At 44.6% G+C, this 25,716-nt stretch overlaps 1 protein-coding gene across 2 annotated transcripts in view; it reads left to right on the top strand.

Annotated features, from left to right (window-relative positions):
- Positions 1–3,141, top strand: part of RGS7BP (regulator of G protein signaling 7 binding protein) — a 196,794-nt gene extending 193,653 nt beyond the window's left edge. For both annotated transcript variants that reach the window (XM_075839173.1, XM_075839165.1), the window contains one exon: positions 2,271–3,141. In XM_075839173.1, coding sequence (XP_075695288.1) covers positions 2,271–2,362 — 92 coding nt within the window. In that variant the 3' untranslated portion in view covers positions 2,363–3,141. The remainder of the gene's footprint in view (positions 1–2,270) is intronic.
- The last annotated feature ends 22,575 nt before the right edge of the window (positions 3,142–25,716 follow it).

Here is a 25,716-nt window from a genome sequence, read left to right as displayed (position 1 = left end):
CCCAGTGCACAAAGCTAGGGTTATAAAGACATGGTTGGGTGACTTTGGTGTGGAAGAACTTGACTGGTCCGCATAGAGCCCTGACATCAACCCCATCCAACACCTCTGGGATGAACTAGAACAGAGATTGCGAGCCAGGCCCTCTCATCCAACATCAGTGTCTCACCTCACAAATGATCTTCTGGGCAAACATTCCCACAGACACACTCCAAAATCTTGTAGAAAGTCTTCCCAAAAGTGTGGAAGCTGTTTTAGCTGCAAAGGGGGACCAAGTCCCTATGGATTTAGAATGGGATGCCATAAAATCTCCTGTAGGTGTAATGTGTAGGTGTCCCAACACATTTGTCCATATAGTGTATTTCAGAAGCTGCTGTCCAACCCATGCCTTATTCTTCTCCAACATTGCATTGTCTTCCATGAGAATGGAGGGTGTGTGTGTGTGTGTGTGTGTGTGTGTGTGTGTGTGTGTGTGTGTATGTAAACATCCACCCCTTGAGAAAAAAAAAGCCAATCTTGAATGCACCCATGCAAGTGACAGTTCAACAGTGCAAGTTGGTCATGATGTTCTCACCTTGTGTTTTGCATGCCAACTTACTGCCAAAGTCATACAAGAGTTTGGCAAATAGCAAGAAAAAAATTGATTATACATTGAGTCTAATATAATTAAATCAAAACAACTGCATGTTTATAACACAAAAGGAACACTCCAGGAAAAACTGATACTCTGTGTTATGCCTTGGGCACGAGGAGGTGGAACATGACAAAGGGATTCAAAGAACACCAAATAAATTAGTCATCCTGAGGCTCAGCACAACGTATAAGGTTTGTCTGGAGAGTTAATTTAAAGCGACCCTCAGGTCTCATTATAAATGTGATGGAGTATATGGAGAAATATTACCTGGTCCTCTCCAGTTGCCCCTCTAAGCCGTGGATCCACCATTTTAGGGTCGCCTCTTTGTTGTCTCAAAATGACCACAGCGCTTCTCAGACTGAGTCTAAGACACTCCCTCTGTTCACGGATTGGACAGGACTGCTCACGTGAGCAGCTCTGGCCAATCCGAGAACAGTGGGAGTGTCTCAGACTCGTAGTCTAAGAAGCACTGCGGAGAGGCACGACTAGAGGGCATCAGATATTATTTACTTCATATATACCGTACCATCATACTTAACCCCTTAGTGACCACCAATAAGCTTTTTCACGGCGGTCACTAAGGGTAAGGCCACACTGTGCATCGTTGACGCGGTTTTGTTGCGTTTGAAAACCGCATGCAGTCAACTGCATGCGTTTTTTGTCTTTGTAATGCTGCAGTTCTGTTGCATTTTTAAAGGAAATAATTGATGGACATAGTTTTCACCCGTGTTGAAGTTTGTTAGGTGCCGCCTGTATATAGTTCATTACAAGGCATTGTAGAACTGTTAGCAAAAACGAAAGCAGTTCAGCAACAACTTTGGCAGTGCGGTCATTAACTGCATGCGGTCAGACATTATGAAGATGCAGTTAACCTCATGAAAAACACATTGTAATATAATAGCAGCAGTCTGTCCATAAGAACAATTTCTTTGCTATTTTATTCCATTGCCCCCAAAAAAGTCATAATAAAAGTTAATCAATAAGTCCCATGTACCCCAAAACTGTACCAATCAAAACTATGTCTCGTCCCGCAAAAAACAAGCCCTCATATTACTGCATTGATGGAAATTTAAATAATGACCGCTAGTGGAAAGCGACGATGCAAAAAGCAAATAATTTTACTTCAAAAGTTTTTATTGTGCAAAAGTAATGAAACATAAGAAATCCTCTACATATGTGGTATCGCCGTAATCATACCAACCCACAGAATAAAGGTAACATGTTATTTACGCCGCACAGTGAACGGCGTTAATTTAAAACGCAGAGAACAATGGTGGAATTTCAGGGGTTTTTTCTATTCCCCCCAAAACGTTAATAAAAGTTAATCAAAAAATGATATCTACAAGAAAATGGTGCCATTAAAAAGTACAATTAATCCCGCAAAAAAACAAGTCCTCATACAGCTATGTTATAGCTCTTTGAATGCGACTATAGAAACATGAAAAAAATAGCTTGGTTATTAGGGCCTAAAATAGACTGGTCACTAACAGGTTAAAAAGTTGTCCCGGGACCAGAGGGTCACTTCAAGCAAATATATTTACAGAAACGTAAACTTTTACTTTTAATAGAAATACTGAAAAAAAAAATCATAATGTTCGTGGAAATTGATGATTAATACAAATATTTTCTTCATGTATAGACGACAGTAGCCTCCTCAACTTGACATCTTATCCACTCGTCAGAAGAAGAAAGAGAAGATTCTTTGGATTATGTTGCCTCATCTCCAGTTAAAAATAAAGAAAAGCCATTCTTTCTGCAAATACCTTATAATTTGACCTTTGCCGTCATATATCATATTGAGGTTGGTTAATTCATTATGTATTCAGTGTTGCCTAAACTGCCTTGTTTTAAAACTTGTATAGTTTGGAGATGAACGCCATCACTGAACTATGAAGCGGTGGAGGAATCGGCAAGTGTGACGGAGCCATCAGTGATCGGCTGGATATGTTATAATAGACTTTATGAACACTCTGATGTTCCTGGCATACAATAAATATGCAAAACGCTTTGATGTCCTAGTATTGTGCTGTAGGAAAACCATTCCATGGGCATCATAATGGAAGTTAACTATGGATAATAGTGACAGCAATTAATATTGATGTATCAAGGCCAATAACTGTACTTTGTATTTTTATTTTTTCTCTCGTCTCAATCATACTTAGTCTTCCACAATGCATCAGGATTTTGTCCAAAACCTCAGCCAAGTTTCTAACCTACTAACTAGAGGTTGAATATAAAGTATTTATGGCTTGTACATATATTGTAATCCTGATGACGATCATCAGTATTTTCCTTTCAATCGAATGGTGTGATTTTCACAATTTTGAAGATGTTATACATATATTAAGATAGTGTATACAATTCCCTGATATATCCTCATGACCTAGAAAGACAGTTTACCATATATTGTTACTATAGGAAGTTGAAGCATGGTGTCTGCATATTGACATAGTGTTACATCTGATAGGGCATGCCACAGTTAGCTCAGACTGAAATATACCCTACATTTTACATTGTTAATAACATTTTTTAGTTAAATGTGTGACAGATTCTTTGTGTCTTTCTTCTATTTCCTAGTGGGAACCTTTCAAATGAATGGATGTTTGGATGTTTGCTTGGTTGGATAAATCATTATATTAATCAATGAATCAATGTAATGATGGATACCGAGCAACATAACAAAGATAGTGACAATCAGATTATTAGAGGAGAAAATCACGCGTATACATGGATGCTGATCATCAAATATATGTAAAGGGAGATTTCATAAGAGTTTATCTAAATTCTGGTGTGGATACAGATGCATCCACTCTTAGATTTGCTTGAATTTGGTTAAGGACTCCAATTTTTCATGAAACCAATTCAATACAATATTGCGACAAGCTAGCAAAGCTCTTGACCGGCTGCAATTTACACCACTACCACTGGGTGGCCACCCATAGACACATATAGCATAGACATCTCATGACAGAGTATGATGTAATCATGTTTTTTTTCCAATACCCACCGCCACCAGGGGTACTGGGAAGAGCCGGGTACGAACCAGTACCCGACCATCTGTAGTGAGGGTCAGGCACCGGGGCGGCCGCAGGCTGGTAGTATTAGGATGGGGAAGGCCAAAAACAGTGGCCCTTCCCACCCTGGTAATGCTGCCTGCTGGTGCTGTGTTGTATCTGGCTGGTTATGAAAATTGGGGGGGACCCCACATCGTTTTTTCCAATTATATGTTTTTTGTTTTTTTTTAAATGACGTGGGGTCCCCCCATTTTTCATAACCAGCCAGATACAATAAAGCAGCAGCAGGCAGCATTACCAGGATGGGAAGGGCCGCTGTTTCTGGCCATTCCCAGCCTGATAATACCAGCCTGCGGCCACCCCAGTGCCCGACCATCACTACAGATGGTCAAGTACTGGATTGTACCCGGCTCTTCCCAGCACCCCTGGTGGCGGTGGGTTTTGGGGTAATAAAGGGGGTTAGTGTTAGCCTCTGCACCTGCTAACACTAAGCCCCGCCTTAGCAATGGACGCTGTCAATCAGCCGGCGGCCATTACTAAGGCGGTAGTAATATAGTTTAAAAAAAAACACAAAGACATAGAATTTTTTTTTAATTGAAATTAAAAAAAAAACATACAACCCTCATTAACCATTTTATTGATAATAAAAAAAAACGTCATCTAAGTAGTGCTGGAATCAGACGTAGTCCAACTACTGAACCTTTAAGAAAACACACAAAAAAGCGATTAATAACACGTGTTAGGCTTAGATACAGGGCCCATGAGTGATACTGTCTGTGGGACCCTGTATCTAAGCCTACCACAAGGTAGGCTTAGATACAGGGTCCAGCAGACAGTAACCTTATACAGTATAAGATTTCTGTGTGCTGGGGCCCCGTATCTACACCTACTGTGTGGTAGGCTTAAATACAGGGCCCATCAGACAGGATCACACATGGGCCATGTATCTAAGCCTACTATGTGATTGGCTTAGATACAGGGCCCAGCAGACAGCATCACACAATCTGTGATCCTGTCTCATGGGCCCTTTAAGCCTGCTACATCGTCGGTTGTCCAGTCCCTAAACATTGATGGCCTATCCTCAGGATAAGACATCAATAGCTGATGTGTCGGGGTCCGACTCCCGGGAGCACGCCAATCAGCTGTTTTGAAGGGGCCGCAGCACTCGTACGAGAGCTGCTTTCCCTTCATTTCCCTTACTCGCTCACACTGTGAATCGCTGACACGGATTCACATTGTGAGCAAGTGACCGGAATGAAGTGACTGGAATGAAGGGGAAGCAGCTCTCGTACGAGTGCTGCGGCCCCTTCAAAACAGCTGATTGGCTGGCTCCCAGGAGTCGGACCCCGCCAATCAGCTTCAGCAGACAGGGATATTAATCTTACCCTCCTCTTCAGCCTTGTCGGAAGTTCTGTCCTGACTCTATCCAGGGTCACAATGTTGTGCGCGGCGCATAGCGTTGTGACGTCATGCGCTGCGCACAGCGCTGTGACGTCAGGATCTCCGCTGCGCTACGGAACCAGGAAGGTAAGTACTGTCAGTTACTATAATAACAGGGGCCCGCGGCCCCAGTTACTATAGTAACTTTTTATTGATGTGGTGCCGCGGGCCCCCCTGGCTTCGGGGCCCTGTAGCAATTGCGACCGCTGCGACCCCTATAGCTATGCCACTGGATAGGATTAGATACATTGGCTCAGCAGACAGTATCACACATGATAGGATTAGATACAGTGGCCCAGCAGACAGTATCACACATGATAGGATTAGATGCAGTAGCTCAGCAGACAGTATCACACATCATAGAATTAGATACAGCGGCTCAGCAGACAGTATCACACATGGTAGGACTAGATATAAGGCCCAGCAGACAGTTTCACACATGATGGGATTAGATACACAGCTCAGCAGACAGTATCACACATTATAGGATTAGATACAGTGGCTCAGCAGTCAGTATTACACATGATGGGATTAGATACAGTAGCTCAGCAGACAGTATCACACATGATAGGATTAGATACAGTGGCTCAGCAGACAGTATCACACATGATAGGATTAGATATAGGGCTCAGCAGACAGTATCACAGATGATAGGATTAGATATAGGGCTCAGCAGACCGTATCACACGTGATAGGATTAGATACAGTGGCTCAGCAGACAGTATCACACATGATAGGATTAGATACAGTGGCTCAGCAGACCGTATCACACATGATAGGATTAGATACAGTGGCTCAGCAGACAGTATCACACATGATAGGATTAGATACAGTGGCTCAGCAGACAGTATGACACATGATAGGATTAGATATAGGGCTCAGCAGACCGTATCACACATGATAGGATTAGATACAGTGGCTCAGCAGACAGTATCACACATGATAGGATTAGCTATAGGGCTCAGCAGACCGTATCACACATGATAGCATTAGATACAGTGGCTCAGCAGACAGTATCACACATGATAGGATTAGATATAGGGCTCAGCAGACCGTATCACACATGATAGGAAAAGATACAGTGGCTCAGCAGACAGTATGACACATGATAGGATTAGCTGCAGTGGCTCAGCAGACAGTATCACACATGATAGGATTAGGTACAGTGGCTCAGCAGACAGTATGACACATGATAGGATTAGATATAGGGCTCAGCAGACCGTATTACACATGATAGGATTAGATACAGTGGCTCAGCAGACAGTATCACACATGATAGGATTAGCTATAGGGCTCAGCAGACCGTATCACACATGATAGCATTAGATACAGTGGCTCAGCAGACAGTATCACACATGATAGGATTAGATATAGGGCTCAGCAGACCGTATCACACATGATAGGATTAGATACAGTGGCTCAGCAGACAGTATGACACATGATAGGATTAGATACAGTGGCTCAGCAGACAGTATCACACATGATAGGATTAGATATAGGGCTCAGCAGACCGTATCACACGTGATAGGATTAGATACAGTGGCTCAGCAGACAGTATCACACATGATAGGATTAGCTATAGGGCTCAGCAGACCGTATCACACATGATAGCATTAGATACAGTGGCTCAGCAGACAGTATCACGCATGATAGGATTAGATATAGGGCTCAGCAGACCGTATCACACATGATAGGATTAGATACAGTGGCTCAGCAGACAGTATGACACATGATAGGATTAGATATAGGGCTCAGCAGACAGTATCACGCATGATAGGATTAGATATAGGGCTCAGCAGACCGTATCACACATAATAGGATTAGATATAGGGCTCAGCAGACAGTATCACACATGATAGGATTAGATACAGTGGCTCAGCAGACAGTATCACACATGATAGGATTAGATACAGTGGCTCAGCAGACAGTATCACACATGATTGGATTAGATATAGGGCCCCGCTCGCTGACATTACGGCTCCAGTGCTGGACCCAGGAAAGGTAAGAATAATAATTGTTTTGCTCCTTTATGTGTTACTAATTATTTTTGTGTTTTGTGTTTTTGTACAGGTTCGGTATTGGACTACGTCGGGTTCGAGGACTACTTCAATGACAGCATTTTTTTATTCTCAATAAAATGGTTAATGTCGGTTGTGTGTGTTTTTTTACATCAATAAAATATTTTTTCTATGTGCTTGTATTTTTTTAAACTTTATTATTACCGCCTTAGTAATGGCCGCTGGCTGATTGAACCCCTCCATTACTAAGGCGGGGCTTAATATTAGCAGGAGCAGAGGCTAACACTAACCCCCATTATTACCCTGGTACCCACTGCCACCACGGGTACTGGGAAGAGCCGGGTACGAACCAGTAACCGACCATCTGTAGTGACGGTCAGGCACCGGGGCGGCCGCAGGCTGGTAGTATCAGGCTGGGGAAGGCCAAAAACTGTGGCCCCTACCACCCTGGTAATGCTGCCTGCTACTGCTTTGTTGTATCTGGCTGGTTATGAAAATTGGGGCGGACCCAACATCGTTCTATCCAATTATGTTTTATTTTTTTTAAATGACGTAGTGTCCCCCCCATTTTTCATAACCAGCCAGATACAATAAAGCAGCAGCAGCCTAGGATTAACAGGGTGGGAAGGGCCACTGTTTCTGGCCTTTCCCATCCTGATAATACCAGCCTGCTGCTGCCCCAATGCCCGGCAATCATTACAGATGCTCAAGTACTGGATTGTACCCGGCTCCTCCCAGCACCCCTGGTGGCGGTGGCTACTGGGCTAATAAAGGGGATTAGTGTTAGCCTCTGCACCGGCTAACACTATGCCCCGCCTTAGCAATGGACATTGTCAATCAGCCGGCGGCCATTACTAAGGCGGTAGTAATATAGTTTAAAAAAAACACAAAGACATAGAATTTTAATTTTTTTTAAATAAAAAAAAAACACACAACCCTCATTAACCATTTTATTGATAATAAAAAAAAAGCCGTCATCGAAGTAGTCCTGGAATCCGACGTAGGCCAACGACCGAACCTGTAAGAAAATGCATAAAAATGATTAGTAACACATGTGTTAGGCTTAGATACAGGGCCCATGTGTGATACAGTCTGTGGGACCCTGTATCTAAGTCTACCAAAAGGTAGGCTTAGATACAGGGTCCAGCAGACAGTAATCTTATACAGTATAAGATTACTGTGTGCTGGGGCCCTGTATCTAAACCTACTGTGTAGTAGGCTTAAATACAGGGCCCATCAGAAAGGATCACACATGGGCCATGTATCTAAGCCTACCATGTGATTGACTTAGATACAGGGCCGAGCAGACAGCATCACACAATCTGTGATCCTGTCTCATGGGCCCTTTAAAACTGCCAGATCGTAGGCTTAAAGGGATTGTCCAGTCCCTAAAGATTGATGGCCTGTCCTCAGGATAGGCCATCAATAGCTGATGGGTCGGGGTCCGTCTCCCGGGACCCGCCAATCAGCTGTTTTGAAGGGACCACAGCACTAGTACGAGAGCTGCTTCCCCTTCATTTCCCTTACTCGCTCATACTGTGAATCGCCGATACAGATTCACAGTGTGAGCAAGTGACCGGAATGAAGGGGAATCAGCTCTCATACGAGTGTTGCGGCCCCTTCAAAACAGCTGATTGGCCGGCTCCCGGGAGTCGGACCCTGCCAATCAGCTTCAGCAGACAGGGATATTAACCTTACCCTCCTCTTCAGCCGCAGCGGAAGTTCTGTCCTGACTCTATTCGGGATCACGATGTTGTGCGCGGCGCATAGCGTTGTGACGTCATGCGCTGTGCACAGCGCTGTGACGTCAGGACCTCCACTGTGCTCCGGAACCCGGAAAGTAAGTACTGTCAGTTACTAGAGTAACAGGGGCCCACAGCCCGAGTTACTGTAGTAACTCTTTATTGATGTAGTGCGGGGGACCGTGGGCCCCCCTGGCTTCGGGGCCCGGTCGCATTTGCGATCGCTGCAACCCCTATAGCTACGCCACTGGATCCGTTTAACATATATGTCATAAAAGGGTCATGAGATTTCATGCTGTATATATTTGACATATCCCATAATAGTCTATGGGTGACGGATGACACTCTAAGGCATCTGTCCCAGCCTACATTTAACATATCCGTCAGGAGCTTATCCCAGCATATACGCTAAATATAGACCAACAAATGTGATGTGAATATAGTCTTAACTTAGCTTTTTGATGTAGAGGAAGGCAAAAAAAATACCTACACAATCCCTCCATGCAATTGTGCCTCAGAAGGGAAAAACTTCCTTCAACTTCTTCACTTTAAAACAAACGATAACTAAGGCTTCGTTCACGGCGTTCCATTCATGGGTTGCATCAGACCTATCAGTCGACTACGCTATTCATTCCGCCGAAAAAAACGGAAACCTTACGGAACGGAGACAAACCGAAACCATTAGCAATGGAAGCATTATCATTGAAATCAACGGTAATGCAAATGGAAAGCTATCATTTCCGTTTGGTTTCCGTTCATGGTTTCCTCTCACGAAACCCCGACGTAGATGTGAACGAAGCCTAAGATGTCTGCTTTTTTAATTTGGGTATCATTTTTTACTTTACTCTTCATGTAGAAAATCAATGGTAATGCAAATGGAAGCGATAGTTTCCGTTCGGCTTTCCGTTCATCAGTTACTCTGACGGGAATGAGGTGAATGGAACCAATGAACAGAACCTTAATGCTGATGTGAACAGGCCCTAACTTAGTTGCACAATTTTTAACCCCTTCCAGCTCTACTATATCTTGTCTAAAGTGTGATCCCCAAAATTGTAAATCATAATTTAGATGTGGCCCTACAAGAAGTGTAATATATAATACAAGTGTGATATTGTATTTGAATACAAATTCTTTCCCCCCAGTTAAAAGGGTGTTATATACACCGCGTTCCAAATTATTATGCACATTAGATTTAAGTGTCATAAACATTTAATTATTAGTTTTTCAATTAGGGCATGACCACACATGGCGGAATTCCTCCGCAACTGTCCGCATCGATGCCGCACAGAATCTGCGTTGCAGATTCTGCAGCGGATCTGCACAAAATGTGCAGTACATTGATGCGGACTAGCTGCTGCAGACTGCGGGAAAAGTGCTTCCCTTCTCCCTATCAGTGCAGGATAGAGAGAAGGGACAGCACTTTCCCTAGTGAAAGGAAACGATTTTCATACTTACCGGCCGTTGTCTTGGTGACGCGTCCCTCTTTCGGCATCCAGCCCGACCTCCCTGGATGACGCGCCAGTCCATGTGACCGCTGCAGCCTGTGCTTTGCCTGTGATTGGCTGCAGCCGTCACTTACACTGAAACGTCATCCTGGGAGGCCGGACTGGAGACAGACGCAGGGAGTTCTCGGTAAGTATGAACTTATATGTTTTTTTACAGATACATGTATATTGGGATCGGTAGTCACTGTCCCGGGTGCAGAAACAGTTACTGCCGATCGCTTAACTCTTTCAGCACCCTGGACAGTGACTATTTACAGACGTCTCCTAGCAACGCTCCCGTCATTACGGGAGCCCCATTGACTTCCTCAGTCTGGCTGTAGACCTAGAAATACATAGGTCCAGCCAGAATGAAGAAATGTCAAGTTAAAAAAGCAAGACGTATCCGCAGCACACATGACATGTGCATGACAGCTGCGGACTTCATTGCGGAACTTTGAATCTCCATTGAAGTCAATGGAGAAATTCCGCCATGAGTCCGCCACTGCTCCGCAACAGACAGAGCATGCTGCGGACACCAAATTCCGCTCCGCAGCCTATGCTTCGCAGCGGAATTGTACGCATCGTGTAAACGAACACTGCTAATTTAAAGTGAAAGTCAATGGAGAAACGGCTCCGCTGCGGATTAACGCTGCGGAGTGTCCGCAGCGGAATTTAAGTGGAATTCCGCCATGTGTGAACCCGCCCTTAAACTCATGGATGGTATTGTGTCTTAGGGCTCTTTGGATCATTATAATCAATCTCAGACACCTGTGATAATTAGTTTGCCAGGTGTGCCCAATAAAAGGAAAACTACTTTAAAAGGACGTTCCACATTATTAAGCAGGCCACAGGTTTCAAGCAATATGGGAAAGAAAAAGGACGTCTCTGCTGCCGAAAAGCGTGAAATAGTGCAATACCTTGGACAAGGTATGAAAACATTGGATATTTCAAGAAAACTTAAGCGTGATCATCGTACTGTGAAAAGATTTGAGGCTGATTCAGCGCACAGACGAGTTCGTTCAGATAAAGGTATAATGAGGAAGGTTTCTGCCAGACAAATTAATAGGATTAGGAGAGCAGCTGCTAAAATGCCATTGCAAAGCAGCAAACAGGTATTTGAAGCCGCTGGTGCCTCTGGTGTCCCGCGAAGCTCAAGGTGTAGGATCCTCCAGAGGTTTGCAAGTGTGCATAAAGCTATTATTCGGCCACCCCTAAACAATGCTCACAAGCAGAAACGGTTGCAATGGGCTCAGAAATACATGAAGACTAATTTTCAAACCGTGTTGTTTACTGATGAGAGCCGTGCAACCCTGGATGGTCCAGATGGATGGAGTAGTGGATGGTTGGTGAATGGCCACCATGTCCCAACAAGGCTGCGACGTCAGCAAGTAGGTGGTGGAGTCATGTTTTGGGCTGGAATCATGGGGAGAGAGCTGGTAGGCCCCTTTAGGGTCCCTGACGGTGTGAAAATGACCTATGCAAAGTACGTAGGGTTTATGACTGACCACTTTCTTCCGTGATACAAAAAGAAGAACTGTGCCTTCCGTAGCAAAATTATCTTCATGCATGACAATGCACCATCTCATGCTGCAAAGAATACCTCTGTGTCATTGGCTGCTATGGGCATAAAAGGAGAGAAACTCATGGTGTGGCCCCCATGTTCCCCTGACCTTAACCCTATTGAGAACCTTTGGAGCATCCTCAAGCAAAATATCTATGAGGGTGGGAGGCAGTTCACATCAAAACAGAAGCTCTGGGAGGTTATTCTGACATCCTGCAAAGATATTCAAACAGAAACTGTCCAAATACTCACAAATTCAATGGATGCAAGAATTGTGAAGGTGATATCAAAGAAGGGGTCCTATGTTAACATGTAACTTGGCCTGTTAAGTTTTTTTTTACTGAAAGAGCTCTTGATTTCTGTAAATATGACCTCCTGATGCTACAAATTCAACAAATTACCATTTTAGTTCTCTTTACAACCTTTAAAATGTTTTGATCTCTGTTGTGCATAATAATTTGAAACAGTGCATTTTGAGTTTTTTACTCCTAAAGAAAAATCTGTTATCATTAGGAGATTTGTTCAATAAATTTGCATTATACTCCAACGGTTGATGGCTTGAAGATTATACTGACTGTCATTTGCATCGACTATTTAGGAAAATCAGCGAAAAATAACATTTGCATAATAATTTGGAATGCGGTGTATTTGTTATACAGTTAGATCTGAGATTATAAGACATAGCTGACACAGCCCATGGACAAGAGTGGTGCTGTTCCTGGAAGATCACCTACACTGGATTCTGGCCAAACCATTCAACAAAAAAGACCCACTCCAAAGTTGTTTTTTTAAATGTCTTTATTTTCCCATACAATAGAATCCCCAAAAACCTCTTACAAGATGTACAAATTTTTCCTCTTTTCTTTTCAACATCAATACCCCCACCCACTCCCAATGGGGAAGGAGAGAACAAAATAAACACCTCCTACCGAGCCTTCCTTCCATCCCTTGAACAAATATATAATCCCTTTAAAAGGGACACATTTGCTTTGCATTTCACTGCCATGCAAATATTTCAATAGATGTATTTCAATAGACCAGTGTGGTCCTCTGGGGACATGGACTGTATCCAAGGTGACCTGAGATTATTTTTTTTACCTCCCCCTGTGCTAATTCATAATTTATGGTGCTTAAAATAATTTTTTTCCATTTGGTTACTACTGGGTTTAATTTTGACATTCATTCTCTGGCTATAATTAAGCTGGCATTAAAAAACAGCTTTCTCAGCACAGTTTTAATCCTCCTGGATACCTGGATCCCATCCACGTTCCCCATTAACCAGACTGACACTTTTAGCTCTATTTTAATTTGTAATCTTTTTCTGGTTATTTGAACTACCTGACACTAGAAGCAATGTACACCTTTGAAAACCTTTTTTTTTTTTTTAAATAAATAAATTGTGTATCAGTGTGATTGGTGCAACTTTCTAATTACTTTTTATTAAAAATAATTTTTACTTTTTGAGATACATCTGCTTTATATCCTGTATACAGAGCAGCTGTATCTTACGTTGAATCCTGTACCCGTCAGGTTCGTGGGACTGACGGGTTCAGTGTCAGCGAGTCCTGCGTGTCTAACACGCAGGATCGAGCTGTGATCGATAACAGATGAATCCTGCGTGTCAGTGCCACTTACCTGACAGATTCAGGTCTCAGCACTAGATACAGCTGCTCTGTATACAAGATACAAAGCAACTGTATCTAAAAAAGTTAAAATATTTTTTAATATAATGTACAAAATTGCACCAAGCACACTGATACAAATTTTTCTTTAAAAAAAAATTACAAAACGTTCTCAAAGGAGTACATAGTCTTTAACCCATCTACATTGTAAATACAGATGTATAAATCCAGCTCGCGACCCGTGGCATTTTGGACATAATAAAGTATATCAGATATTTTTTTCGATTTGTGATATAAACGGTGAACAATAAAAAAGATGGAATACTGTGAGATTTATTACGTGATACTTTTCTTTTTCTCTTAAGTATCCTTCCCCACCCTAATTCACTTAGTGGACCCAGATCTTGTAAAGGATTTGCCAGACACAGGTTCTGTGTCGACGCCCGTGGGCAATTAGTCTGCACCTGCTCCTATGTCTGTAAGGGTATGTGCACACACACTAATTACGTCCGTAATTGACGGACGTATTTTTCGGCCGCAAGTAGTGGACCGAACAGTGCAGGGAGCCGGGCTCCTAGCATCATACTTATGTACGATGCTAGCAGTCCCTGCCTCTCCGTGGAGCTACTGTCCCGTACTGAAAACATGATTACAGTACGGGACAGTTGTCCTGCAGAGAGGCAGGGACTCCTAGCATCGTATATAACTATGATGGTAGGAGCCCGGCTCCCTGCACTGTGTTCGGTCCGGTACTTGCGGCCGAAATACGTCCGTCAATTACGGACGTAATTAGTGTGTGTGCACATACCCTGAGACTGACTCCATCTTCCACCACTCAGGATGGCAGGCTTAGGAGTGGGAGAGTCTATCACAGCCTGGCCAGACGGAGCTAGTTCCCGCCCACTGTCTATTTATACCTGCCTTTCCTGACTTTTTTCTCCTTTCGGGAGAGTTGTAGACTCTATTTTCGCTTAAAGCACCACTCCTCAGGTTCTTAGAGCCAGCGGGTGGGTATAACTATGTCCCGGCTCCAGGACGGGCCCCAACAATGGGCCTTCTCCTTGGCTCCTGACGCCCCTGAACTTTCCTCTGTTGATCTTTTCTGCTCTCGGGCTCATTTATGACGAGACTGACAAGACTGCCTTTGCCGAGAGTCAGCTGGTGACCTTACGTCAGGGTAAGAGACCTGTAGAGGAGTATTGTTCTGACTTTAGGAAGTGGTGTGTAGCTTCTCGTGGAATGACCCTGCCTTGAGGTGCCAGTTTAGATTGGGTCTGTCGAATGCCCTGAGAGACCTGCTAGTTAGCTATCCCTCTGCTGACTCCCTAGATCAGCTTATGGCTTTAGCGATACGACTTGACCGACGTCTCAGGGAACGACGACTTGAACGTTTTTGTGCCTTCTCCTCTGATTCCCCCATGATGGCTCCCGAGGTTCTGTTGCTTCATTCTTCCATGGAAAACTCGGATGAACCTATGCAACTCGGGGCCTCCGTGTCCCCCCAACAATGTAGAGAGTTCCGCAGGAAGAATGGTCTCTGCTTATACTGTGGGGATGACAAGCATCAAGTGAACAACTGTCCTGGGCGTAAGAATAAGCAGCCGGAAGAACTTCCGCGCCTAAGTGATCATCGGGGAGGTCACTTGGGCGCACAGGTATATCCCTTAACGATGAAACCTAATAAAATCTTGCTTCCCTTTCAGGTCTCATTTGGTGGTAGGTCTGCTACCGGCAGTGCCTTCGTGGACTCAGGGTCTTCTGCTAATATTATGTCTGTGGAATTTGCTATGTCTCTAGCTATGCCATTGATTGATTTGCCTAAACCTGTCCCGGTAGTGGGTATCGATTCCACTCCTCTTGCTAATGGTTATTTTACGCAGCATACCCCTGTTTTTGAACTCCTTGTTGGCTCCATGCATTTGGTGATGCAGGGATTATCGTCCGATTAGGTTTTAGGCCTTCCCTGGTTGCAGTTGCATAGTCCCACGTTTAACTGGAATACTGGGGATCTTACCAAATGGGGTAATCAATGCATGACGTCATGTTTTTCTGTTAATTCTATTTCTCTCCCTGAGGAGGTGAACACTCTACCTGAGTTTATTCAGGACTTCGCTGATGTTTTCTCTAAAGAGGCCTCCAAAGTGTTACCTCCTCATAGAGAATACGATTGCGCAATCGATTTGGTACCAGGAGCTAAGCTCCCTAAGGGTAGGATATTCAATCTCTCTTGTCCCGAACGTGAAGCCATGAGAGAGTATATCCAGGAGTGCCTGGCCAAGGGTTACATTCGCCCCTCTACTTCTCCGGTAGGTGCTGGCTTCTTCTTCGTAGGGAAGAAGGATGGTGGTCTTAGGCCGTGCATCGACTACCGGAACTTGAATAAGGTCACTGGAAGGAACCAGTACCCCCTTCCTTTGATTCCTGATCTCTTCAATAAGGTTCAGGGGGCCCATTGGTTCTCTAAGTTTGATCTACGGGGGGCTTATAACCTTATCCGCATCAAAGAGGGGGATGAGTGGAAGACTGCGTTTAACACGCCCGAAGGTCATTTCGAATACCTCGTCATGCCCTTTGGGTTGTGTAATGCTCCCGCGGTCTTCCAGAATTTCATAAATGAGATTTTAAGAGACTATCTGGGGGTATTTCTTGTAGTGTACCTTGATGACATACTTGTGTTTTCCAAGGACTGGTCCTCCCACATTGAGCATGTCAGGAAGGTGCTCCAGGTCCTTCGGTTTGCTAAGACCGAAAAATGTGTGTTTGGGGTGCAAGAGATAAAATTTTTGGGTCAAATCCTCACTCCTCATGAATTCAGCATGGACCCCGCCAAGGTCCAGGCTGTGGCGGAATGGGTCCAACCTGCCTCCCTGAAGGCGTTACAGTGCATCCTGGGATTCGCTAATTATTACAGGAGATTTATTGCTAACTTCTCGGTCATCACTAAGCCTCTTACGGATCTCACTCACAAAGGTGCTGATCTCCTCCACTGGCCTCCTGGGGCTGTCCAGGCTTTTGAGGTTCTTAAGAAGTGCTTTATCTCGGCCCCAGTGCTGGTTCAGCCCAACGAAATGGAGCCATTCATCGTGGAGGTTGACGCCTCCGAGGTGGGAGTGGGTGCTGTCTTGTCCCAGGGTACCAGGTCCCTCACCCATCTCCGTCCCTGTGCCTACTTCTCCAGGAAGTTTTCGCCCACTGAGAGTAACTATGATATTGGCAACCGCGAACTCTTAGCCATTAAATGGGCATTTGAAGAGTGGCGCCACTTCCTGGAGTGGGCTAGGCACCAGGTATTACATAGTTACATAGTTACATAGTTTGTACGGTTGAAAAAAGACACATGTCCATCAAGTTCAACCAAGGGATGGGAAAGGGGAAGTGGGATGGGAAAGGGGAAGTAAAAAATTTCTACACATAGAATCTGGTTTTCTTAGAATCTGCCTGGAGGCTAAACCCGAGACAAGCTCGATGGGCGTTATTTTTTACCAGATTCAACTTTTTGGTCACCTATAGGGCTGGGTCTAAAAATATTAAGGCTGACGCACTGTCGCGTAGCTTCATGGCCAGCCCTCCTTCGGAGGAGGATTCTACTTGTGTTTTGCCTCCAGGTCTAATCATTTCCTCTATTGATTCTGATTTAGTCTCCGAAATTGCGGCTGATCAAGGTTCAGCTCCCGGGAACCTTCCTGAGAACAAGCTGTTTGTTCCCCTGCAACTCCGGCTAAGGGTACTTAGGAAAAATCATGACTCTGCACTATCTGGCCATCCAGGCATCCTGGGTACCAAGCACCTCATTGCCAGAAACTACTGGTGGCCTGGTTTGCTTAAAGACGTTAAGGCCTACGTCGCCGCTTGTGAGGTTTGTGCTAGGTCCAAGACTCCCAGGTCCCGACCAGCGGGCTTACTATGTTCTTTGCCCATTCCCCAGAGATCTTGGACCCATATCTCCATGGATTTTATCACCGATTTGCCTCCATCTCAAGGCAAGTCGGTGGTGTGGGTTGTAGTAGACCGCTTCAGTAAGATGTGCCACTTTGTGCCCCTCAAAAAACTACCCAATGCTAAGATGTTAGCTACCTTGTTTATCAAACACATCCTGCGTCTCCATGGGGTTCCTGTCAATATTGTTTCTGACAGAGGGGTACAATTTGTTTCACTGTTTTGGAGAGCCTTCTGTAAAAAGTTGGAGATTGATCTGTCCTTCTCCTCGGCTTTCCATCCTGAAACTAATGGCCAAACGGAGAGGACTAATCAGTCTCTAGAACAATATTTAAGGTGTTTTATCTCTGACTGTCAACATGATTGGGTCTCATTCATTCCCCTCGCCGAATTTTCCCTTAATAACCGGGTCAGTAACTCGTCAGGGGTCTCCCCCTTTTTCTGTAATTTTGAGTTTAATCCACGGTTCTCCTCCGTTTCACCTCGTAGTTCCAACAATCCCGAGGTAGATGTCGTTCATCAGGAACTGTGCACAGTCTGGGCCCATGTTCAGAAGAACCTAGAGGCGTCCCAGAGCATACAAAAGACTCAGGCAGATAGAAGACGTTCTGCTAACCCCTTGTTTGTGGTCGTGGATCTGGTGTGGCTATCTTCTTAAAATTTGCGCCTTAAAGTCCCGTCTAAGAAATTTGCTCCCCGGTTTATAGGGCCGTACAAGGTCATTGAAGTCCTTAACCCTGTATCCTTCCGACTGGAGTTGCCCCCTGTCTTTTTGAGTGCACGACGTCTTTCATGCCTCCCTCCTTAAACGCTGCTCCCCGTCCTTGGCTCCCTCGAGGAAACCTCCGGTCCCTGTTCTCACCCCTGAGGGGGTAGAATTCCAGGTGGCCAAGATTGTGGACAGCAGGATGGTCCAAGGCTCCCTCCAGTATCTGGTCCATTGGAGAGGATATGGGCCTGAGGAGAGGACTTGGGTACCCGCCCGGGATGTTCACGCTGGGGTATTGCTCAGGAGGTTCCACCTTTGGTTCCTCAATAAACCAGGTCCACCTAGAAAGGGTCCGGTGGCCCCTCATAAAAGGGGGGGTACTGTAAAGGATTTGCCAGACACAGGTTCTGTGTCGACGCCCGTGGGCAATCAGTCTGCACCTGCTCCTATGTCTGTGAGACTGACTCCATCTTCCACCACTCAGGATGGCAGGCTTAGGAGTGGGAGAGCCCATCACAGCCTGGCTAGATGGAGCTAGTTCCCGCCCACTGTCTATTTATACCTGCCTTTCCTGTTCCTCCTTTGCCTGTGATACTTCTATGCTTGTTTCCTGGCTTGCTGCTGCTGCTTGTACTACTGATCCTCTGCTTGTTATTGACCCTGGCTTTCTGACCACTCTCCTGCTCAGCGTTTTGTACCTCGCTCTCTCCTGGTTTGACTCGGCTCGTTCACCACTCTTGTTGCTCACGGTGTTCCGTGGGCAGCTGCCCCGTTTCCCTAGCTTCTGTGTACCCCTGTCTGTTTTTTCTGTCTTGCACTTACTGAGCGTAGGGACCGTCGCCCAGTTGTACCCCGTCGCTTAGGACGGGTCGTTGCAAGTAGGCAGGGACTGAGTGGCGGGTAGATTAGGGCTCACCTGTCTGTCTCCCTACTCTGTCATTACAGATCTCTTTCCCATTTTTTCATTACTTTTTGTGAAAGTGCTCCTCCCCTATTTTCCAATAACATCTTATATACCTTTGAAACTGCCTTGTTTCTACCTTCACTATAATACAGAAAATGTATCAGTTTTGATGCTGTCTCCGAAAACACCCCTATATCCCCCATACTCCCCACCTCATGAACCAATTTATCTAAACTGTGCTAATTGTGGTATACCATTGCTGCCAGACAACTCCACAAATTCCCTCAACCTACCTTCAGTAAAAAAAAATTGCTAACAAGTCTCAGTCCGTATTTATGCCAAAAGACTCAACCCTGGACTTTATTAAAATAAATATTAAAATATTAAAATAGAGGCGTAAATTCAAAGCGCCCTGAATCCTAAGAACCTCTTTTACTTGCAGCCACAACCTACGGTATGTAATAATGTATTTAGATGTTTCTTGTTTTCTTCTTTTTTGACTGGCCTATTTTCAGCACTTCATAGATATCCCTAGCCTTTCCTTTACTGTTACTAACCATTGGCGGATCCTCATGAGGGCGGTTCGGGCGGCCGCCCGGGGCCCGAGGCTCCCAGGGGGCCCATGGCTGCCCAAACCGCACATCAGTTAAAAAAGAACTATCCGGCAGCTGGCGCCGCGTTGTTTCGGTCATCGGCCCCACCTGCTGATGAAGGGGGGGGGGGCATGTGCACTCAATTGCGGCCAGATGGATTTCCATGCCATAGAAATATTCCGAAAATTATGGATTCCCCTTGTCAAAGGGCTGTGTCCCTACATACTGACAGTCTCCAACCATCGCTGATAGTATAACACTGTGTGTCACACATCCTCTTGACAATGGGAATGGTAAAATGCATTTGTCTATTAGTCCTGGATACACAAAGACTTTTTATAAAATACAAGGATCTCCTATAACAAGCATGTCAGGAGAGGGGACAGCTCTATAAATCCAATGACTTACAAGTGAAATCTTCTCTGATGGGAGTCATTCTCTTTCTTCTCTTCTCCATCTGACACAGACCGTTATGGCGACTTCTCCTGATGACCGCAGAGTTTCCTGATGAGAAATCTTTGCCCCTCGATTCTGAAACCATTTTCAGCATCTATAGCAACACAAAAATTCGGAAACGAACCACCCTTCATTGTTTTATACCCCAGACCAAACCCTTAAGCAAATTAAGACCCCAGGTCCATACAATAACTCAGACCAATAAATTCAGTCCCCAAGGTGTAACTAAACTTTAAAAAAACTTTTGGCGTGTCATAGTGATATGTCAGAAGTTTTGATCGATGGGGGTCCGAGCATTGAGACCCCCACCGATCTCTAAAACAAAGCGGCAGAAGTGCTCGGGTGAGCGCTGTTCCACTTAATTTCTGATAGTCTTTCCTCAGAGCGGACTCATAGACTTTCTATTGAGCCCATACACTGCTTGCTCGGCTATCAGAGGAAAGACGATCAGAAAAAAAGTGGCACAGCACTCACCTGAGCGCTTTTGCGGCTTTGTTTTAGCGATTGGTGGGGTCTCAGTACTTGGACACCCACCAATTAGAACTTTTGTCACTATGACATATCAATTTTTTTTAAAAAAAGTATAGTTACACTTTAAGCAGTCAGACACCCCTCCCCTTGCAGTAAAATAACTCCTGAGGACTATATGGGGGGGATTATACTGCAAGGGGGATCAGTGCGTCTGACTGACTGCTGAGTGCCCTATGGGAGGGTCTGACCGTCTGACTCCTATGGCCCTGGGGGGAGGAGTTATCCCCCAATAGAGACCTCAGCAGTCATTCAAACGCTCTGACCCCCCCCCCCTTGCAGTATAATAACTACTGAGGGCTCTATGGGGGTGATTATACTGCAAGGGGGGTTCTGAGCATCTGACTCACTGCAGAGGGCTCTATGGGTGGGAAACAATTTCACACAGAAAAATTTAGAAACTAAACACCCTATATACAATTCACAGTAACACCACACACTATATATTCAAACCACACACTATATACACACACAGTACACACACACACTTAAACTATATAGACTTGCATTACACACACTATAAACTTTATACACACAGCACACATTATATAGACCTACACTATATACACACACACTATATAGACTTGGACTATATACACTATACACACACACACTATGTAGACTTACATTATATACACTATACACACACTATATAGACTTAGACACTTACATTATACACACAGCACACACTATTTACACACTATACAATATATACACTATACACACATATGCAATATACACACACACTTAGGCCTGATTTACACGAGCGTGTGCGTTTTGCGTGCGCAAAAAAACGCAGCGTTTTGCGTGAGCAAAAGGCACTTGACAGCGCGGTGTGTCATCCGTGTATGATGCGCGGCTGCGTGATTTTCGCGCAGCCGCCATCATAGAGATGAGGCTAGTCGACGCCCGTCACTGTCCAAGGTGCTGAAAGAGCTAACTGATCGGCAGTAACTCTTTCAGCACCCTCGACAGTGAGTTCCGATCACAATATACACCAACCTGTGAATCAAAAAAAAACGTTCATACTTACCATGAACTTCCTGCTTCCTCCAGTCCGGTCTCCCGGCCGTTGCCTTGGTGACGCGTCCCTCTCTTGTCATCCGGCCCCACCTCCCAGGATGACGCGGCAGTCCATGAGACCGCTGCAGCCTGTGATTGGCTGCAGCCTGTGCTTGGCCTGTGATTGGCTGCAGCTGTCACTTGGACTGAATTGTCATCCCGGGAGGTCGGACTGGAGAAAGAAGCCGGGAGTTATCGGTAAGTCAGAACCTCTTGTTTTTTTACACGTATATGTATATTGTGATTGGAAGTCACTGTCCATGGTGCTGAACCAGTTTAACTCTTTCAGCACCGTGGACAGTGACTGTCTCCTGACGTCGCGTACCCGAACATTTTTTGCCGGGTTCGGTCAAAACGAGTTCGGCCGAACCCGGTGAAGTTCGGTGCGCTCATCTCTAATTTGACACTCCGTTTGGATGTTTGTAAACAGAAAAGAACGTGGTGCTTTTCTGTTTACATTCATCCTTTTGACAGCTCTTGCGTGATTTTCGCGCATGCAACGCAGTAGCGTCCGTGTGGCATGCGTTGTTTTCACGCACCCATTGACTTCAATGGGTGCGTGATGCGCGAAAAACGCACGATTTTAGAACATGTCGTGAGTTTTACGCAACGCACTCACGCTGCGCAAAATTCACGCATCGTCTAAACTGCCCCATAGAGTAATATAGGTGCGTACGACACGCGTGAAAAGCACGCGCGTCGCACTCGCGTATATTACGCTCGTGTAAATGAGGCCTTACACTATATACACTTACATTTTACACACGATAAACCCTATACACACAGCACACACTATATAGACTTGCACTATGTTCACTATACACACACACACACTACATAGACTTACACTATACACACACAACACATACCAGAGCCCCTTTCTCTGTGGTGCTTGTGCTCTGGCATCCTCCAGGACCTTGATCATGTGACTGTGATTTTACCACAGGTCCTTCACCTCCTACTTGCAGTCTTGCCGTTATCAAACAGCTGCTGGAGGTTTAGACAGACGGGACAGTGCTCAGCAGCACATAGGAGCAGACTGTCAGGGAGACTCCAGCACCTGCGCATCTCTATCTCTGACAGTCTGCTCTGTATAGCTGATGTGCTGTGCCACCCGCCCCCTGTTTCCTGGCCGCAATTGACTCCCCCTGAACATGCCCCACCCCCTTAATCAGCAGGTCGGACTGATGACCACGAGAATTCGACTGTCAGCAGCCCTGGATAGTTGTTTTTTAACTTATGTGCGGTTTGGGTGGCCATGGGCCCCCTGTGAGCCTTGGGTCCCGGGCGGCTGCCCAAACCGCCCATATGAGGATGCGCCACTGATCCTTATAGTGAAGACTGCCAGTAATAGGAATCATTAAAGGGGTTATTCAGGAAGTGACATTTTTTTCTTAGGGGTTGCAAATGAAATAAATAAAACAAAAACGCTATATTTGCCTATGACCCTGGCAATCCAGCGCTATTGCTCTGGCAGCAGTCCTGGTGTTTGTTTACATGCACGTAGCATGTAACTGCTGCAGCCAATCAGAGGCTCAGCTAGGCTCTCTGGTGACGATTCGTAATTTCTGGCTAAATTATCTGCAATGGTCAAATGCCACATTCATGTAAACAACCACCGGTACTGCCATCGGAGCAACACTGCTGGAGCGCCGGGGGCAAAGCTAGTTAAGTATTGCTTTTTTGTTTTAAGAAAAAACTTTCACTCCCAGGATAACCCCTTTAAAGTGTAACTTGTTGGGGTATTTGCTATATAAACTCCTCGGTGTAGAGTCGACATCAGCACCAGGCAAACCAAGGCAGATGCCAGGGCCCATTGAGTTCAGGAAATGGACAGTTTGTGGTTATTACGGTCTTTATCTCTCGAGTCCTTTACCGCTCCCTACATTTCATCATCCACTCTTTCTTCTCGCCTGCACATTGAACTTCTCTCTTCTCCTCAATCATCAACAGCGATCAGTAAGATGGGCCCCCTCATTTGCTGTAGTTATGCCCATGGGTCCACATAAACTTAAAGCTAAATCTGCCTGGGTGACTACTGACAGCGCTGTTCGGTTGTCAGGTTTTCAGCTGCTGCCTACATGATGGTACAAGGCACAATTCAATTAAACTAAAATAAGACAAGTAAACAGAATATGTGGATAAAAAAGGCCACAATGTTTTATTAAGGGTTACCAAAGATATAAATCAATAATAATAAATACTTTAAATCCAAAATACTTAAAACCATTATAATAAAAACCACATATAAGAAATAAACCATTTTAATAAATCTGCCCACCCAGCAATAAAAGATTGCGACAAAGGAGAAATGTAAAAAACTGGGGAGGGCGGGTTGGCATTGGTAACAGGAATGTTGAAACTTGCACCGGACTCCCAGGACCAGTGCGTTATAAAGGAGAATCTTCCCGCTGAATAATTCAAACTGACAATCATATTCGAATCCTGGTACTGGGCAGAATAGAATACATATTCAATTTTCCTGCCGCTTTATTCAGCTACCAATCAGCTGTCAACTCCTGGTGATGGACGGATTAGAAGAATCTTCCAGAAGCATCAAGGTAAGTACCAACTGAAATAAAAAAAAAAGGGGTAAATAAGGGGGGGGGACACCAGACCAAACCACCTAAAAACACAAGTAATTAATAATTAAAAAACAATAAATTAAAATTAAACGTGCCTGTAACATCATGTGTCCCCCAAGCAATACTGCTCTGGGGAGCCCCTGTCAAGAGAAGAACAGAAAATCTACAGACTTGAGCTGTTTAGGTAAATGAAACAAAGCGGGAATATAAGGGCGTGCAGAGGTAGAATTGAAGAATAGATATAGCATAGAAAAAACTTTAGTGCCAACTATGACAATAACAGAATGAAACATCTGCAATTTACACAGTGGAAAACGTAAAAGCACAAATGGAACATATCGGAAAGGAAAGGCATTAGGCCAGCACGCCATGCAATCACAATTGCTTATTTAGAAACCGTACTGCAGTAGGATAGAAACTCTCCCTAAACCTTTATTAAACTTTTATTAAAAAACAACTGTTGCGCTCAATCAGGGTTCAGACATTTCAAAGGGAGGAAAGATATTGCCTTTTCACCCATGACTCCGAGAATATTAGGCAGATTAGAGCAGTTGCTACAAGCCACACAAGCCTGTTTCCTGACCCAGGTATTCTGATATGCATGTGAAACTTTAGATTTAAAAAAGTGTATTTAAATTTATATCCAAGCGGTCTCCAACTCTTTCTCGGCCGACTCGAGTTTCATCTACACAGGCTTTTTGCGGGGCGTGACCTGTGATGTACAGTGAAGGAAATAAGTATTTGATCCCTTGCTGATTTTGTAAGTTTGCCCCATCTCAAAGACATGAACAGTCTAGAATTTTTAGGCTAGGTTAATTTTACCAGTGAGAGATAGATTATATATATAAAAAAAAGAAAATCACATAGTCAAAATGATATATATTTATTTGCATTGTGCACAGAGAAATAAGTATTTGATCCCCTACCAACCATTAAGAGTTCAGCCTCCTCCAGACCAGTTACACGCTCCAAATCAACTTGGTGCCTGCATTAAAGACAGCTGTCTTAAATGGTCACCTGTATAAAAGACTCCTGTCCACAGACTCAATTAATAAGTCTGACTCTAACCTCTACAACATGGGCAAGACCAAAGAGCTTTCTAAGGATGTCAGGGACAAGATCATAGACCTGCACAAGGCTGGAATGGGCTACAAAACCATAAGTAAGACGCTGGGTGAGAAGGAGACAATTGTTGGTGCAATAGTAAGAAAATGGAAGACATACAAAATGACTGTCAATCGACATCGATCTGGGGCTCCATGCAAAATCTCACCTCGTGGGGTATCCTTGATCCTGAGGAAGGTGAGAGTTCAGCCGAAAACTACACGGGGGGAACTTAATGATCTCAAGGCAGCTGGGACCACAGTTACCAAGAAAACCATTGGTAACACATTACGCCGTAATGGATTAAAATCCTGCAGTGCCCGCAAG

The sequence above is a fragment of the Rhinoderma darwinii genome, chromosome 1 (genome assembly GCF_050947455.1).
Source record: "Rhinoderma darwinii isolate aRhiDar2 chromosome 1, aRhiDar2.hap1, whole genome shotgun sequence".
In the NCBI taxonomy this organism is placed as follows: Eukaryota; Metazoa; Chordata; class Amphibia; order Anura; family Rhinodermatidae; genus Rhinoderma; species Rhinoderma darwinii.
Note: the sequence above shows the minus strand (reverse complement) of the source record. Positions and strands in the feature narration are given on the sequence as shown.